The sequence below is a fragment of the Bufo bufo genome, chromosome 2 (genome assembly GCF_905171765.1).
Source record: "Bufo bufo chromosome 2, aBufBuf1.1, whole genome shotgun sequence".
NCBI lineage: Eukaryota > Metazoa > Chordata > Amphibia > Anura > Bufonidae > Bufo > Bufo bufo.
The window spans coordinates 613,128,854-613,148,490 of NC_053390.1; the positions used below are offsets into that span (position 1 = coordinate 613,128,854).

General features: G+C 40.4%; 1 protein-coding gene across 1 annotated transcript in view; it reads left to right on the top strand.

The window, feature by feature from the left end:
• FAT4 (FAT atypical cadherin 4) overlaps window positions 1-19,637 on the top strand; it is a 239,862-nt gene that overhangs the window by 149,482 nt on the left and 70,743 nt on the right. Inside the window, exons 2-4 of the mRNA XM_040418427.1 lie at window positions 1,614-1,745; window positions 16,969-17,230; window positions 17,462-17,812. Of these exons, the coding sequence (XP_040274361.1) occupies window positions 1,614-1,745; window positions 16,969-17,230; window positions 17,462-17,812 (745 nt within the window). The remainder of the gene's footprint in view (window positions 1-1,613; window positions 1,746-16,968; window positions 17,231-17,461; window positions 17,813-19,637) is intronic.

The following is a 19,637-nucleotide window of genomic DNA, read 5'->3' on the forward strand; positions in this document are numbered from 1 at the left end:
AGAGCACCAGAGCCAAGGGTTAAATGCTACTAGATTTAGACATGTTGCAACCAAGTTTTGTCTTACTGGTGGTCCTTTGTTTTGTTGGTGGCCTCTCAGTGCTGCAAGTAGTAAATGAATAAATTGCTCTCAGGGTAGAGCGGTGGTGTAATTTTTCCTTTTCAGAGGTTAGGCATCTAGAACCCATCTCACCCTTAAGAAAATAAACAGCTCTGTGTCTCAAGACTGCATCTGAGTGCCTGTAAAACATTCTCGCCTATAAAAAAAAACGATGTGAAAATTGCCTGTTCTTGCATCTTTTGGAGACTTTGGAAGACAACATAAACATCACATATAGAAGGGGGCATATGTTTAGATGTCCCTGAATGAGTAGACTAGGATGCCTCTATAGTAAAATGTCTGAACTGAACCAATTTTTTTTTTAAAAGGTCAGCGCTTTCATAGAAACTAGGAAATTTGTATTCCGTCTATGAGGGATTTGAATGTATAAACATATCAAAGAGTGTTTTATTTCTCCTCATCTGTATGTCAATTACATTCTTTGGTCACTGAAAAACTGTTTTCTGCCAGCTCTTGGCAGATACATGCCACTGAGCCTGTGAATTTGGATTGTATTTACACTTAAGTCCAAATGCCCCAAAGGCTATCCTACAAAGATAGCTTTTAGAAACAGTGGCTGCTATATGACTAGTTTGGATGTGTTTTAAACTAGCAAAGATAGCTAGGAAAATCTGGAGCACTAAATGACTAATGTACTTAGTGTTCAAATTCAGCTTCTTCCACATGGACAGGATATGTACATAGTTCCCATTTCATATATATCCCATGTCTATAAGCACACAATGATAAGGAAAATATTGGTTGGCATATTATGCATTATGAATTATTGTTATAGTATTATATTATTTTCTCATAGGACGTACAGCAAATAAACTTGATCTGTTGAACAAGGGAACAAGATATTACATTTGATAATATAGGTATAAAATTGCTTTTAGTCTGCCGAATCTCCTTGGAGAGACCAGTCCTGTATGTAGACTTACTGGAATACTCCATGGTATGGTGATTTATTGGTGATGCTCATGGGAAACGAAGAAGCAAAGAGGTATCTTCTAAGAAAGAGAACCATCTCACCAGCACCACAGAGTACTTCCAGAAAGTCACCATACATGACTGGTCTCTTTAAGGAGATCCGGCAGCCAGAATCCTACTCCGTACTGACAAGGAGCAAGTACCCAAAACAGCTGTCTACAGAAGGATATCTGGTCTGGCTATAGTCCCTTGTCAAATGCCAAGGCTTGTTGGAAAGTTGGAACTTGACTCATAGGGAGCCATTTCCAATAGATGGCACTGGTGGGATGTTTCTGTTTCTTGGGAGATACTCTTTGCCTCTCCCATAGGAATAAAGGATTGAGCATGTTGAAATCCAACATGCTTGATCCTTCTTTCCTCTGACATCTGCCATTGAGTGATAGCCAAGAGACCCCTATATACATGAAATGGCTGATTTTCATCTAATGTGTATTGTCGGCTTTACACCATTGCTGAACAATATTATATATGTATAATATAATCAGTAGCTTTTTAACCTGGTCTTATTGTTTCTTCTGCAGGTGGAAATCACACTTCAGGATATAAATGACAACCCACCAGTATTTCCAACCGATATTCTTGACCTTACAGTAGAAGAGAACATTGGAGATGGATCAAAAATTATGCAGTTGACTGCAACAGATGCCGACGAGGTATTTGTAACTTTCTATTACATTTTTCCTTTCAGATTGTTATGAGACACCAAGATGTAACATCTAGGAATACATTTGGTTTTTACTGTCTAAATAACAACATTGAATCAGTGACGCAGAGCAAAATTCCTATACCTCAATTTAGAGGTATTGTTTCCTCCATTTACAGTGGTGCTTAAAAGTTTGTGAACCCTTCAGAATTTCCTATATTTCTGCATGAGTTTAGCCGTATCAGATTGTCACACAAGTCCTGAAAGTAGATAAAGATAAATCAAACAAATTAGTCAAAAATATTAGACGTTGAGACGTTGAGAATATTAGACGTATTATTTATTGAGGAAAATGATCCAATATCACATACAGTACAGACCCAAAGTTTGGACACACCTTCTCATTCAAAGAGTTTTCTTTATTTTCATGACTATGAAAATTGTAGATTCACACTGAAGGCATCAAAACTATGAATTAACACGTGTGGAATTATATACATAACAAACAAGTGTGAAACAACTGAAAATATGTCATATTCTAGGTTCTTCTAAGTAGCCACTTTTTGCTTTGATTACTACTTTGCACACTCTTGGCATTCTCTTGATGAGCTTCAAGAGGTAGTCCCCTGAAATGGTTTTCACTTCACAGGTGTGCAATGTCAGGTTTAATAAGTGGGATTTCTTGCCTTATAAATGGGGTTGGGACCATCAGTGGCGTTGAGGAGAAGTCAGGTGGATACACAGCTGATAGTCCTACTGAATAGACTGTTAGAATTTGTATTATGGCAAGAAAAAAAGCAGCTAAGTAAAGAAAAACGAGTGGCCATCATTACTTTAAGAAATGAAGGTCAGTCAGTCAGCCGAAAAATTGGGAAATCTTTGAAAGTAAGGGCTATTTGACCATGAAGGAGAGTGATGGGGTGCTGCGCCAGATGACCTGGCCTCCACAGTCACCGGACCTGAACCCAATCGAGATGGTTTGGGGTGAGCTGGACCGCAGAGTGAAGGCAAAAGGGCCAACAAGTGCTAAGCATCTCTGGGAACTCCTTCAAGACTGTTGGAAGACCATTTCAGGGGACTACCTCTTGAAGCTCATCAAGAGAATGCCAAGAGTGTGCAAAGCAGTAATCAAAGCAAAAGGTGTCTACTCTGAAGAACCTAGAATATGACATATTTTCAGTTGTTTCACACTTGTTTGTTATGTATATAATTCCACATGTGTTAATTCATAGTTTTGATGCCTTCATAGTCATGAAAATAAAGAAAACTCTTTGAATGAGAAGGTGTATCCAAACTTTTGGTCTGTAATGTATGTGGGTGTTAAAAGTATGTGAACCTTTAGGATTAGCAGATACTTTGAAGGTGAAATTAGAGTCAGGTGTTTTCAATAAATGGGATGAAAATCAGGTGTGAGTGGCGGTGGCCAAGGGTTGCAAAAATAGCTGAACGAGCTGTACAACGCTCTTTCCATAACTGCCATAAAAGTCAATAGGGGCTGCAGTGGAGCACAGTGATCTTTGCTGTTTCTGTGACTCGGAAGGTATGGAAACAGTGAAGCTAGTCTTCATATATCTTATTCATTTTTATGGGAGTTACAGAAATAGTGTAGCACAGCTCAACTGAATGGCTGAGATGGGAATACTTCTTTAAAAGGGTTGTGGGGGATACAGCTATGGAAGACATCTTCAGGAAAGGTCATCAATATCAGTTCAGTGGGCTGCGACGCTCTTGCGAGTGCTGTATCCTCTTTAGTATGCACTTGAATGGGTACCTGGTCTGCTCAGCTGATCAGCAGAGGTGCTTCGATTTGGACCACTGCCGACCTGATATTAATAACCTGTTCTGACCGTAGGTCATCAATTTCTGTATCCAGGACAACCCGTTTAAGTCCTCTCTCATGACAATGACTGACTGCATTCCGTATGTACAAGGGTGAGTCAGAAATGATCAGCACTTTGGCTGTAGAATTTAGCTTAAAGGGGTTTTCCCAGACTTTTATACTGATGACCGATTCTCTGGTTAGGTCATAAGTATCTCATCGGTAGGGATTCAGCATCTGGGACCCTCGCTGCTCAGCTGTTTTAGAAGGCACTGGTGTTTTTTTTTTTAAAATTCCACCCCATTTTCCCGCTTCCCACTACATTGTATGTAATATTAAATGGTGGCATTAGAAAGTACAACTTGTCCCACAAAAACAAGCCCTCATACGGCTGTGTGAGCAGAAAATTAAAAAAGTTATGGCTCTGGGAAGGCAGGGAGCGAAAAAGTTTTTTTCAGTGTACTATTTCTACATGCCTCATGGGGGGATATGTGCTTTAAACACTTTGCTTAACAACCCTGTGAGCAGAAATCCTAAGACATATCTCCTAGATCTATCTCTGAATGTGTTCTGTGTATAGAGGTGAATGCCGGTGTGCAGGTGTGACAATAGACTGTTTGCTGTCTATAAGAACTAATATTGCATACTAAACCCTCTATGTTTACAGGAAGACATTCAGGGAGGTTTATCAAAACTGGAGGAAAGGAACTGGAGCGGCTTAATTGCCCATAGCAACCAACCAGATTCCACCTTTCATTTTCCAAAGGAGCTCTGAAAAATTAAAGGTGGAATCTGATTGGGCAACTAAGCCATTTTCCTTTACACCAGTTTTGATAAATCTCTCCCGTTGCACTGATACAGATTAGGAACTGAACAGAAGACACCATTAAAGCAAAGCCCAGATAACAGCCAGGTATTTAGGCAATAGAGGAATATACCAATAGTGTGTGTGCCAAAAACATACACGTGGAGGGTTTGATTTATGACGCTGAAAAGTAATTTTTGTAATTGAGGACAGGAACAGCAGTTCTCTTATGCAGAATTTAAATATAATATTATTATTGTGTATTATTAATAATGTCATATTTGACGACATTACACGTCATGTTTAATATCAAAGCGCAAGATGTGCGCGATATTACACACAGGTATTGGAATGCTACAAGGTCAAATGCTAATTTCTCCATATGGAATTCCATCTGTGTTTTATACCGTATGAATTTTTTAGTACTGAATTTAATTTATCATTATGAAAACAAATGTGTCAGCAAATATTACATCACATGAACTCCTCTGAGTGTACTGTGTAGGAATACATTATTATGGCAGTTTATTATACTGGCTTACCACATGGATCTTCATCATTTCCACGTGATTTGACAATTCTGATTATTCATTTATAGAAAATTGATAGTCCATGATATCGGATAACCTTGTGTACTCCGCCAGCATTGTGGTCAGTGCAGATGTAGCAAATTCTAATGTGACGCTTAAAGCCTTAAAGTGTACCTATACTTTAGCTAAACTTTTTATATGCCAATAGTGACATATGAAAGGTTTTAATCGGTGGTGGTCTGAGGGGTTGAATGAGAAAATGCACAGAGCGCTGTCTTTCCCTGCCCTGAAGACGGGCTCAATATAAAGTCCACGAGCCTACCTCCAGTCCATCTCTAGCAGCGAGGAGAGACACTGCTTTGTGTGACTGCTTCTATCTTCTCATTTTAGCAGTTGGCAGGGGTCTCAGCACTCTAAACCTTTGTTATGTCACTATGATATATTTGATTAAAGTACAGGTCCATTTACTGTAGCGGTCACATACTGTAATACAAGAACATAGTAACATAGTATATAAGGCCGAAAAAAGACATATGTCCATCCAGTTCGGCCTGTTATTCTGCAAGTTGATCCAGAGGAAGGCAAAAAAAAAACTGTGAGATAGAAGCCAATTTTCCCCACTTAAAGGGGAAAAAATTCCTTCCCGACTCCATTCAGGCAATCAGAATAACTCCCTGGATCACGACCCCTCTCTAGTAGCTATAGCCTGTAATATTATTACACTCCAGAAATACATCCAGGCCCCTCTTGAACTCTTTTAGAGAATTCACCATCACCACCTCCTCAGGCAGAGAGTTCCATAGTCTCACTGCTCTTACCGTAAAGAATCCTTTTCTATGTTTGTGTACAAACCTTCTTTCCTTTAGACGCAGAGGATGTCCCCTCGTCACAGTCACAGTCCTGGGGATAAATAGATGATGGGAGAGATCTCTGTACTGCCCCCTGATATATTTATACATAGTTATTAGATCTCCCCTCAGTCGTCTTTTTTCTAAAGTGAATAACAGTAATTTTGATAATCTTTCAGGGTACTGTAGTTGCCCCATTCCAGTTATTACTTTAGTTGCCCTCCTCTGGACCCTCTCCAGCTCTGCTATGTCTGCCTTGTTCACAGGAGCCCAGAACTGTACACAGTACTCCATGTGTGGTCTGACCAGTGATTTGTAAAGTGGTAGGACTATGTTCTCATCACGGGCATCTATGCCCCTTTTGATGCAACCCATTATCTTATTGGCCTTGGCAGCAGCTGCCTGACACTGGTTTCTATAGCTTAGTTTGCTGTTTAGTAAAATTCCTCGGTCCTTTTCCATGTCAGTGTTATCCATTGTTTTACCATTTAGTATGTACTAGTGCCTTGCATTATTCCTTCCCATGTGCATAACCTCACATTTGTCAGTGTTAAACCTCATCTGCCACTTCTCTGCCCAAGAAGTTCCTTGGCTTTTTTTGGCAGAAATAAGGAGTTCTTAAAGGAGGGAAAAGGAAGAAAGTGTCTATTAACCAGAAAATGTGTGATTTTTTTTTTTGGGTCTAACTATGCATGTACCATACCTTGCCTGACTACCGATTCTGCTCCTTGACTCCTGCCACAACCTTAAAATCTGGAAAATGCACATACTCAGCCAGCCCTGATCTTGGACTGTATTCAGACTATACCTTTTACCTGATCCCTTGATGCTTTGCACCAGTGTCTTTGACCTCCATGGATTAGCTGCAAACTACACTAGGACTACTCCAGGAGGTAGTGACCTGTTTGGTTCCATGCAACAAAGTCCAGATATAGACGTTAAAGTATGAATACCATGGAACTGCCAGGACAATGCCCCTAAGTTTAGCCCAAAATCAAACAAAATCAAATTACAAGTACAATCCTTATCTACCCCGACACTGCTGTGGGTGGGGGAAATCGGGACACCTTCATACACATTAGATGATTGGCTGGTCCTGCCAAAATTAGCTCTCAATGAGCACGGTCTTTAAAGATCAGGTAGCGGCAGAGCTGTGGTCCTATTGATCATGTGATTGCCAGAAGCTAGGAGTCTCTGTGAGCTGATGTCACGGCCATGCCCATGACCGTGACTGCTTTACCGCATGCAGTTGCCTGCGGTTTTGTATGGGTGTTCAACCACGGGTGAGGGCCGCTTGTCTGTGGCCTCACTTGTGGTTGTGGTTAGGTGTGTGTATGTTATGCACGTTGTATGTATTGTGTGCACTTCCCATTTATGTGTCTTTCCCTTCTGTGGTACTGGAAGGGTTAACTTCCTTCCCAGTGTGTGTGTGATGTCACTGGGTGTGTCCAACCCTTGGGTGTGGCCACTTGGGCCTATATAGACCCTCTCTCTAGCAGGGCTCAGTAGGTTGCTTCAGTCTTGCTAGCTGAAGCAGCCTCCTGTGTTTTCCATCCGCCTGTGAGAGCCACCACTGTGGTCATAGTTTAAGTTTATGTTTTCCTGTACTATTTAGTGCTGCCATGTATCTGGGTTCCGGTGTGTGGATGAGTTTGTGCTGACGTCTGTCTGCTATTTGTGGACTTCAGCTTTCCTGCACACGGATCCAGTCAGCAGGGCTGTGACAGGTGGCTGGAACTAGTGCAGCACCTGCCATATACATAGGCTGTTTATGTTTCCCCTTTTCCAGCAGCTTGGCCGTTGAGACTCCTGCTCCTCCGTGCTTAGGTGGAGTGGGTTGTCTTACTCAGCTCCTAGCTTAGGGCCATCTTGAGGGCTAGCAGGGACTTCTAGGTTCCGGAGCATGAGCCCTCCTACCATCAAGGTTGGCTCATGTAGCTAGGAGTCAGGGTCAGGTTAGGCATGCGTTTAGGAGGTGACCTGCTCCCTAATCCTGTCTTCTTGGTCAAGCAGCCATAACATCACCTGGCTCCACACGGCTGAGGATTTCCCCCATCCTCAGCCGTGACAGCTGATAGGTCTTAGACCAAGATCAGCTCTGCAGTGACATTGTACAGCAATGTAAAACCTCTCTGGGGGCTATGTCAGCCCCAGTTACAGGAGAACTGTCCCACAAACGACAAATAAGAATAAGAAGGTAACAACAGCACTGGAAGTAGCAATATCTAAAAATTTGGTGCTCGCAATCCCAACAGACATACAATATCCTTTCTTTGTTTAGAGCGGTAGAAGTTGTTGCTGAACTAATTATTCTGTTTCTTACTGTAAATTCATATATATGGTGTATGTATATATATGTTTATATTGTGGGGTTTCGGTCTGGTAGGTAAGCGGGCGCAGTACAGAGGCAAAATACAAGTTTTTAACTCAAAACGTCAGTGTTTATTCACACTTGAGGCACAAAACAGCACGTACCTTTGCAGACACACAATGGAAAGTTCATATAACACAAGTCACCTTGCTGGCAGTTCTGCCTCCAGTAGTCCACAGCAGGCTTTAGGGGGCCTGTTTCCCCAGCGTGCGGCTCTCAGCCCTCCAGCACGGCACAAAGAAAGCCTCAGATCACAAAAACAGAGACTGGGCTGCTGAGCCCAGCTGCTTATTTATGGACAGCCAGGTGCTGCCAAAACCCAGAACGGCACTTTAACTCCGGTCCGGTATTTGACCTCACCTGGCTGGAAACCAGCCCAGCCGCACATGCTTGGAGGAAAATACCTGCCTTGCCAGACACAGCCCCTCACTGTGTCACAATATGTATATATATATATATATATATATATATATATATATATATTAATTAAAGAAAAGATCACACAGCTGTAATTGTAAAAATCGTGGATTTATTCTTAAGTGTCCATAAATATGTGAAATTTCAGCTCCTACCTTGAAAAAAGCCCCAGATGGCAACTGAAACGTCATGAATTGATGGACACTTGAGAATAAATTCACGATTTTCACAACTGCAGTTGCAGTGCTGTGATCTTTTCTTCGAGATATATATATATATACACCATATACCGTATATTAATTTACTAAATCAGCTAGATCTTCTACCGCAACAAGGAAAGGACTGTGTGTATCTGTTGGGATTGCAGGCAGCTGGTCTTTTCTCCCCAATTGTGGTTTTTCTGTTTAACATTTTTATAATATCTTTTACATCACATATTTATGTGATACCTTGGTATAAGTAGTTACTGACAGAAAGGAAGTATCAATGTGTCATTTCTTTTTTTTTATGGATAATAAGTCTGTGAAATGTTAATATTGTCAGCACCCAGCAGCCCTCTATTTGCCTATGTGGCTTACAGCCCTTATCTAAATAGTGTCCTTTAGGATAGTTTGGGCAAAAAAAAAAACAGAGAGCCCGGTTTGGTAGTGCATAATAAAAACACATAATACGCTTATCTGTGACACATTATAATACCTTTTCCTTCTACTTACATAGTGCAGTATTTCTATTGGTGGAATGGTAAATGCATACAGATAATATGATTGCGTTTAGTCATTTAAGCACCAAGTAGGTCTTGGAATTATGTTACATTATTATTATGAAATGTTCCTCCCTATTGAGAGACTTTTCATGCTGCCCTAACCACAGATAGTATGAAATGCTGACAGGCTACTAAATGATAGAGAGCTATGTTTCACACTAAAGTGCTACTATGATATGGAACAAATGTGATTTTAAAAAGATCCAAACACTAGGAGAGGTGTCTCCTGGGTGGCACTACTCTAGCTCCTCCACACAAATAGGGAGAGACTTTTCAGCCAGGCTGGGTTAGGAGAACCTGGTGGGAACCCACCCAGTGAACACGTCTCCTCATGCCCAACATTATTAGGGTCATTTATCAAACTGATGTAAAGTAGAACTGGCTTAGTTGCCCATAGCAACCAATCAGATTACACCTTTCATTGTTGGCTGCTCCTTTGGAAAATGAAAGGTGGAATCTGATTGGTTGCTATGGGCAACTAAGCCAGTTCTACTTTACACCAGTTTGATAAATGACCCCATATGTTTTCTCTGAAACTCTGCAGAGTAAAACAGTTTTTTGTAATGAGGGAACCTGCCTGTATTTCATGCTGCCGGATTGGTTTTGTGTTAAACTTTTCTCTAAATAGACACTGCCTGAAATGAATGTAGTCACACCAAAATCTTTGGGATGGAGTAATACAAATGCTCCTTCCCATTCAATTGAATGGGAAGGAGGAGCTGTAATTACACCTGCTTGCCACTGCAACGTTGACAGCCTCAACCAATAACCATTGTCTGACTGTAATATGCAGTCATGAATAATTTTTTTCCCAAGGCCAAGTTGGACACTGTACAAGAATTAGGAAAATAAAATGACTGAAAATGTTTAAATATTATTATATAATAAATATATTCACAAATACCTTCCATTAGTTAGAATTAGGGTTGTTGCAGGTATCAAAATTTCGATACCCAATCAATATTTTTGTCGATACCGAGATTTCCATTTTTCGATACTGGGCTGCGCTTCTGCGCAGTCTAGTATCTCTGAACATGAGCGCGCTGCTGTCGGCGCACTCATGTTCTCTCAGCAGCACAGGGGAGAAGGAAGCAGTGCTCCCTCCCCCTGTGCTGCCGTTGCCACCAATGAGAAAAGAGGGGCGGAGGAGGGGCGGGCGCACTGCGCCACCAATGATAGTACTTTTCCTACACAGAGCGGCGCCCAGCGATGTCCCAGCACTCACCATTATTCCTGGGCGCCGCTCCGTTCGCCCGCTGTGCCCCATTACTGTCTCCCGCTCCACATGCTAATTACTATCGGAGCGATGGGGAGGAGACATCAGCTTCACTAGTGGGCGTTCCTTCTCCCTGCGCTGCGATTGGACAGCGCTACAGCCAGGGAGAAGGAACGCCCACTAGTGAAGCTGATGTCTCCTCCCCATCGCTCCGATAGTAATCAGCATGTGGAGCAGGAGAGAAGACAGTAATGGGGCACAGCAGCTGAACGGAGCGGCGCCCAGGAATAATGGTGAGTGCTGGGACATCGCTGGGCGCCGCTCTGTGTAGCCTAATACTTAGTCTGGACCCAGGAAAAGTAGACTTTAACCCATAATACAGGAGGCGGGTGCCGGCAGCAGAATCGCATTGCCGGCACCCTGCCCTTGACAGGAAGCTGCTGAGGGGTTAACTGCCGCTGATCTACCAGTACCCGCCTCCTGTATTAAGGGGTAATTATCATTGGTGGTGCAGTGTGCCCCCCTCAACCCCCCATCACATTAAAATCATTGGTGGCACAGTGCGCCGGCCCCTCTCAACCCCCCAGTATTAAAATCATTGGTGGCAGTGGCCACAGGGTCCTCTCCCCTCCCCCTCATTGGTGGCAGTGGCAGCTTCTGATCGGAGCCCAAGCTGTGTAAGCCTGGGGCTCCGATCGGTTACCATGGCAGCCAGGACGCTACTGAAGCCCTGGCTGCCATGGTAACATCCCTGATGCTGTGTGCACATAGCACAGGGATAGTGTGAAGTCCTATTCACCCTGATAGAGCTCTATCAGGGTGAATAGGACAAGGGATGAAAGATCCCAGGTTCTGGCCCCTAAGGGGGGAAATAGTTATTAAATAAAAAGTGTAAAAAAAAAAAAGGAATAAAAACCCCACCAAAATATTAAGTATGAATAACCCCCTTTTCCCAATTTCACATATAAAATGTATAAATAATAAACATAGTACATATCGCCACGTCAGAAAATATTAAAATATTTTAAAAAATCTATGCAGTGAACGCCGGAACAGAAAAACTAAATAAAACTGCTCGATTCGCCATTTTTTAAAATGTGGAATGCACGTGGCTTTTTTGGTTTATTTTTTTTGCGTGGTATCGAATGGTATCGAGTATCGCAATACTTTTTCATGGTATCGAAACCGAATAAAAAAATTGGTATCGCAACAACTCTAGTTAGAATGGCTTGTTTTGTCTAGGGAGCAATCATCAGGGGTAATAAAATGGCTGCTGTCCTATTAGTACACACAAAACCTGTCCTAATCACACAGGAGCACAAGTTACTTCAGAAGCTATTGAGCTGCTTCATCCTCTGATGATGCTAGAAAGTATCAAAAAGTTAATAAGTTGTCATTCCTATAATTTGTAACAGGTCGACCAGTTCAGAATATGAGCTTTATATATTGTCTGAAGTATTGTATGAAAGTAATTCCATTATTATTTTATTACTCTGGAACTCCTAAATTTATATATATGTTGTATATTTGTATTGTTCATTTTCAGCTTTGGCATGACTTTGATATGAATAGACAGCCAATACTCAAGATGTCACTGAGGACACAGATCACAGTAATTGCCTGAATAGGATGAATAGATTGCTGCATCAGGTTACTGAATAGGCATTAGTTGTTGCATTTAATACATCATCTACTTAGATCTCATAAATGAAATGTTACTTCAAAACAGCCTTGGGGAAAGTAGTGTAGCATGAATGCTTTTCTTCAAGCAGAACTAGCTCAAATGTTTACACCAGAATTCACTTGTATTCATGCATCGAGTCCTTCAAGTAATTATAGGCTTAAGAAAATGCTTGAGTAAACAATAGTTGACCTGATAGGTGTTCATCTCTTCTAACGTCTCAAATAAAATTGTCACAACTCATTTTACTCCATTTGATTTGTGACTATGATGCTCTGACTACAATTTAATTTCTGGATGGCACTTCACTTGGTATTTGGATGACATCAATGATATAACTCTAAGCTCCTGGATCCCATGGCAGCATCTGTAAAAGACCATCAACCACCATGTGCCATTTATAATACTGGATTATTCTTAAATAGCAAAAGGGCTTTTGGGCCTTCACACCGGGGCCCATCTAAGAGTGCTGCCTCTGCACCTGTATCTTTTCATCTGGATAACATCACTTATGTTCTGTATCTAATATAGGAACTACTCACCTTTTGTCAAATTAATAGACTGAACTGTCCAAAAAAGTGAAATGAAAATAGAAATTTTTAATAAACGAATATTTCAAAGCCTTTGTAGCTACTGTGCCAGTAAGTTAGAGACCCAGGCATTGTTCCTTCTAACTTGGGTGATGCAAAACAGCAGCAAATAAATATTGCTGGTTGGAGCCAAATCATTTGCAATAATTAGCTATGGCAGTTAATGGATTTATAGCAAAATTCCTAAAGTCTATGGCAGAATAAGAATTAATGTTTGCAACCTTTTTTGTTTAGGGCAGTATAGGAGATTAAGTCTGCATTCCTGGCAGTTTCGGGCGGTGTATCCCTGGTTGCCAGGGGCAGAGAAAGGTTTATTGTCACTATCCCTGGTGGTCTAGGGCAAAGATAGTGTTAAGTTTGCACACCTGGTGTCCAGTGTTTGCTCACCTCTCCAGTCTCCAGCAGTGTCCCTGTAATAGAAAGGCTGAGGCCAGAATGGAGAAACGTGTCCCCACTCGCACACGTGGCTACCTACAGTATGTCCCCCTTACACAGACATCTGCCCATGCCCCTATCTCTCTCACAAGCTACTCCCTATGACTCTTTCTCTCTCTCACAGACTACTCCCCATGCCACCCTCTGTTACACAGACTGCTCTCTATGCACCCTCCTTTACACAGACTACTCTCCATGCCCATACCTCTCTCACTACCTGCTCCTATGGTCACCTCTCTCACACACACTTCTCCCATTTCCCCTTGTCTCACACTGCTCCTCCTTCTCACACAGGCCTCTTCTCTCTCACAGACTGCTCCTCATGGTCCCTTCCTCTCTTACAGAGTACTAACCTCCTCCACACATAAAGTTCATTTTGCTCCTTTAATACACTGCCTTCCTGCTTGCTTCCATGTGTCCAAAGCAGACACTTAAACACTGAAGGTTTAGCTCCCTGTTTCCTGCCTGCACTGATTTTAGCTAGGAGGACAGGAAGTTTATAGAGAGGACTATGCAGCTGTAACTGTAAAGTTCTCTCTAAGATCAAGGAGAACCCTTCTTCGGTATCTTGCCTGATCACCAGGATATTTGCATGGTAGCACATTGTCCCTGAGAAGGAGGAATTTGTAAGCTGCATGACCTTTTCTGGCCTATAAACCACAAAAATCTGTGAATATTATTGTATCATATAATTATATTTCCAGAAATCGGGTATTATAGGTATTTCCTAGTATGAATGTTTTAGTATACCTTCCCCATTTTCCTTTATGTTAAAAAGTGTCATAGGGATATAATGTAATAGAGTATTGAAGTATTATCTGAGCCCTTTGCAAATCAAGTTGATCACAGTGAGAGGCCACCATATATTACATACAGTATAATTTATTGTTTTAATTATTAAAATTACTTAGTGTATTGATTTTTTAAATAGAACTAGGTCAGTGTTAAATTTGCTGAATTATACAGATCTTTTCTGTGTATAACTTCACACTTAACATTTAACATGACTTCATGATTTTTGTGAGTTTATTTTATGATACATGAATGTTCTTTAGATAGTGATAGTGATATTAGTTACTGAAAATATCAGACAAAAACCATCATCCATTTTGGCAAGGTTTGATAAAACATTAATCATTTATAAATTTGATGTTACTAATATTCTTTAGGGATTGATTCTTAAAGTAGAGGTTTCTATATTACTATCATTTTGCATTAACATAAATTCAATTTTATTCCAATTTTTTGTTTGCATGCAATTCAACAGCATAATAGAAAGTGACCGTTCAAAATGTTTCTATCATTTGTAAGTTTATATTACATGATATCAGTCCCACATCCAAAGATGAGTCAACAAATAATGAAAAATGTTAATAGATTTTTTATTTTTTTTACATCTGTTTATAATTATAATTACAACCAAGACTATGACCTTTTACATCCACGGAATTCCCTTGTTAATTGTTTAAAAAAATAAAGAAACAGTAGTGATGCTATATAGCATTTTAAATTATTTACATTGCACATCTTCCTCTGTGAACGCTTATGCAAAGGCAGTTAAGATTGATACTGACTTTGCATATGCCTGAATTAAAATAAAGCAGATGAGCTATTCATAAAATCATCCTGTAATTGTAAGAGTATGGTTTAAAGGTTTTTATTTTTATACTTTTCTGGGACTCAGATCGGTGGGGGTCCAATACCCAGCACTGCCATGATCAGCTGGTTCTAACAGCTTCCAGCATCAGAAACTATACACTTCATGGACATCTCCATTATCTGTATACTTTCCAGCGCCCGTGTACATCATTAGAAAGGGAGTTGAGCTGTAGTACCCCAGCACATCCACTATACAGTGACTGGAACTTTGTACTTCCAGCTTCATTATGTTTCCGGTGCCACTGGCTGATGAAAACAGCTGATCGGAGGGGTTGCAGGATGTTAGACTCCCACCAATTTGATATTGATAACCTATCCTGAGGATTGGTCATCAATATTTAAGAACCAGAACTTTAAAGGGGTTGGCTCATCTATATTGGTAGCATATCGCTAGGATATGCCATCAATGTCAGATAGGTGCGGTCCCATCTCCGGGACCTGCTCCTGTCTCCAGAATGGGGCTACCAAAGTGAAGGAGAGCACACAACACATGTGCTTTTCCATTCATCGCTAAGGGAGATCAGAAAATAGCAGACCGAGAGCGCTCAGCTAGAGGTGAATGGAGAGTGCTCAGGGTCTTATTGGCAATAGACCTTATAGGGAAATTTCCCGGTGGGCTGATGCACAAGGGGCCACCCCAGCCCTCCTCCCAGTATGTAGCTATCAAATGCTCTGCTTTAATTAATGTTAGGCGCATCAGGTACTTATGTACCTGGCTGGGGGCAGAAAGTGCCATCTTGCATTCAACTGTATTGCCGTCCTTAGGATGGTGATACAGGTGAATACTGCAGCTGGGACGGCAGTATTTTATGCTGGATTGTGGTATTTGGATCTATTGTTGCCGGATTTTGTGCTGCACTACAGTATTGCTGACCCTGCCATCTGTCAATCGGGACCCGTCTACAACATAATAATAATAATAATAAAATGTATTTATATAGCGCCACCATATTCCGCAGCGTTTACAAATTCATGTATGAAACAAAAGTAACTGGCTAATATGCAACTGAAACACTAGGAGTCAGGGCCCTGCTCACAAGAGCTTACAACATGCGGCCACTTTTAGTTTATTGTTTTCCAGGGCCACGTTAAGCTCCCAGTCTGCCCCTGAGAGTGCACTACACAAGCACGGTCCTCTCTCCATTTACTCTATGGGCAATTTTCGGAACTCCCATAGCGGTGAACAGAGGTTGGCCGTGCATGCGTGGCTGCTCTCCATTCATCTTGTTGGCTCTGTTTTGAAAATAGGAGCAGATTCCAGAGGTGGGGCTCGCACCTAGCTGACATTGATGGCATACCAATATGCCATCAGTGTATGAGATAAGGAAACCCCTTTAAGGTGCAAAAGTTGCACTGGTGCAAAGGATGCCTGATACATGCGACTTTCTCTTGGCGATTCTTCAGTTCAAATCCTGTATATGCAAAATGACTGGTGTCATAAATTAATAAAAAGCCACATAGTATAATACAAAACAGTAATCTCAGTAAACATTATCTCTCTTATATTATGGAACCTTACAAAAACCATTAGCACTTCGTCATGTTTATAGACAAATTGATCTGGAGAGTGGACTACCATACATTAGCCAGCCAGAGCCTCCAGTACACAAGGGCTTCTCGTGTCTATTGGAAAATCAGGCCATCAGTGGCATTAATTAAGATCCCTGTTCAAGATAAAGCTTTGCATTTCTGAAATATGACTGTTTTCCAACATATGTTGAATGAAATTTCATATACAATCATCCAGAAGTGACTGTTCTATTGAGAGAACCATAAAAGTACTTTCAATATGAGAATTTGGAATATCAATTTACAGTACAATGTGTAGAATTAGAAGGCAAGAACTTTAGTTTAATCATGCAGATCTTTTGAATATTAATATAAATTGTCCACTGGTTCCTAAAGATATTGCTCATATTTTATGGTCTAATTTTAGAGTTGAGTTTTTTAAAATGTTTAGTTACATAATATAAATTTGTTTCCTTTTTATTTCTAATAGCTTTTCCATCTTCATTTCATTCACTTCTGTTTTACCCACCTTCTACATATATCCAGTCCACTCCTTTCTCTGATTCAAAAATCTGTTATTTCTCTTTTAGGGTCCTAACGCCCTGGTAACATACACAATAATTAGTGGCGCTGATGACAGTTTCCGTATTGACCCACAGTCAGGAGATTTGATTGCCACCAAACGCTTGGACAGAGAACGCCGCTCTAAGTATTCCCTGTTGGTTAGGGCCGATGATGGCCTTCAGTCGTCAGATATGAGAATTAATATCACAATAAGTGATGTCAACGATCACATCCCAAAATTCACCCGAGCCGTCTATTCATTTGATGTAGCTGAGGACACAATGCCAGGTAAGCAAAATGTGGAAACGTTTTGGCTTTTTATGAGAGCATTTACGATGTGGTGTGTGTTATTGCCAAAGGACCTTACAAGGACCAAAAATATAGCCATGTAAATTCACCCTTTGCCCCCCCTACCTATAGCTGAAAAATAATTTTAGGTGACACAGATTTTGAATTGATCCACATGGCTAATAGATCTAAATAATGTTACATTTTTCTATAAATTTTTTTAATAAACAGGTTCCATTGTAGCTGCAATATTGGCCACAGATGATGATTCTGGTATTAATGGAGAAATCACCTACGCTGTCACCGATGATGATGAGGATGGCATGTTCTTTTTGAATCCTGTAACTGGAGTATTTAACGTAACACGTGCACTAGATTTTGAAATACAGCAGTATTACATTCTCACTGTGTGTGCCCAAGACGGCGGAGGACAATCATCATGTGTTAGAGTCTATTTTAATATTTTGGATATCAATGACAATCCCCCAGTCTTCAGCTTGAGTTCCTATAGCACATCCGTAATGGAAAATTTACCGATCGGATCAACAATTCTGACATTCAATGTGACGGATGCTGATGAAGGTATGCAATTTTTCTTCTACCTTTTTATACTACTTTCATTACATCTAATGCACCCTTATATAGACAAAAAGCTTCTTTTAGTCAATATCTGCTGCCAAGCATTCCTGGTTATGTGGCATTTTTGAATCCAGAATGTATTATATATTTTCCCATTAAATAAAGTTACCGAAAAAACTTGCTAGTGGTGAGTAATTGAGGGCTGCACAGTTCACTGTACACTGTATAGTTTGGTTGCAGATTGTAATCTTGCAGGGCTTGCGTCCAGTATAAGGAGCCAAACATCTTGTTTTAATGTCATTTTGTACTTTGACAGTGCCTGATAATTATGAAAATTGATGGAATAATTATATGGCCTGCTTGCATGGCCGGGTGCATAAAGTTTTGGTTTTGTTTAAGTGTCCAAAGATCACACTGTGAAAAGGTAACAGATTACCTGAAAGAAACCTAAACAAGCACACAAAATTATAGATCTATATAAAAGCCATAATTGTCTAAATAAACTGCTTATCTCTGTAATTTTCTATTAGGCTCTGTAGACCCTTCCATTACGATTTAAATTTTTCATTGATAATGGAGCCTTGACAGCTTTGGCAAATAAGTAGTAAAACCGAATCTAATCCTGATGGATCCAATTGACAAGGTTCATCAGGTTTCTTCAGAGTATTTTTAACAGCAAAACTAGCACTGAAGACTACACCATTCTTGCAATTAACAGAAACTAACAGGAGTGTGCACAGTGCCTTACAGTTCAGATGTGACCATGTCAATGATTGCTCAGAGTTTGCTTGGTCTTCCTGTGTTTATACAGACTACCTCTGGGTACCCTAGTTTATTTCTACAATCCTCAAATATGCTCAGGTTGATTGCAATTCACTGAAAATGACTTAAAATTTACCACATATCACAAAAAAAAAAGAGGCCATACTCACTAATACAAGGTGAGTCCCAATGGTATATGATGGTGGATGCTTTGATGGAAAGTAATGATGAACAGCCACCCACATGCCTATCTTCCATGAGTGGATGGGCGTTTAGTATTCCAAAAGCACACAGATAAGAATTAGAATCGCATGGTTACATGTAGTGCTCCCTGCTGGATAACAGCTTATTGGTCATGCCCATACAACTTTATTAGGCAGGCTGATCCACCGCCACTGTAAGTACACCCAACATGTACTGACACCTCATTACCCCCTCAAGATGTTTAGGTTGATTGCTTTTCAGTAAAAGCTAATCCAAATATATAAATGTCCAAGATTAAAAAATATAATGAAGTTGGGGTCCCACTAAAGATAGTGGAGTAGTAAAACTGTATTGGGAATGACTATAGACAACTGGGATCCTGGTGTATTGGATGGATTTCATTTTTATGCTAAAACAGCTGCTAGGAAGGTTGGGAATACATTATTCTCAATATTAAGCACTTTGCAACTAGTATGATGATTTACATAAAATGAAGATTGTTTACTTAGATGATTTCTAGTATTTATCTTCAGCAATATGCTAAGTACTCCTGTTACCATGACGAGCGAGTCAGACAAAACACTTGAATCGCAGTAGGAGTAAATCAAACTCCTATCTTTCTCCCATATGCTGTTGAATATAAAAGTGCAATTAAAGGTTTCATATACTAATTGTTTTAATTAGTCTGTATATCATGTATTGATGCCAAATGCATATCCTTATCCTTATAAAAATGCCTTTATCCTTAGAATGTTTATCCTTCGCATTCAAAAAGGATTATAGAGATCTTGTCAAGTCTCTTAAAATGCTGCTATTAATAACAAACGTCATCATATAATACATTCCAATAAATAACTCTAAA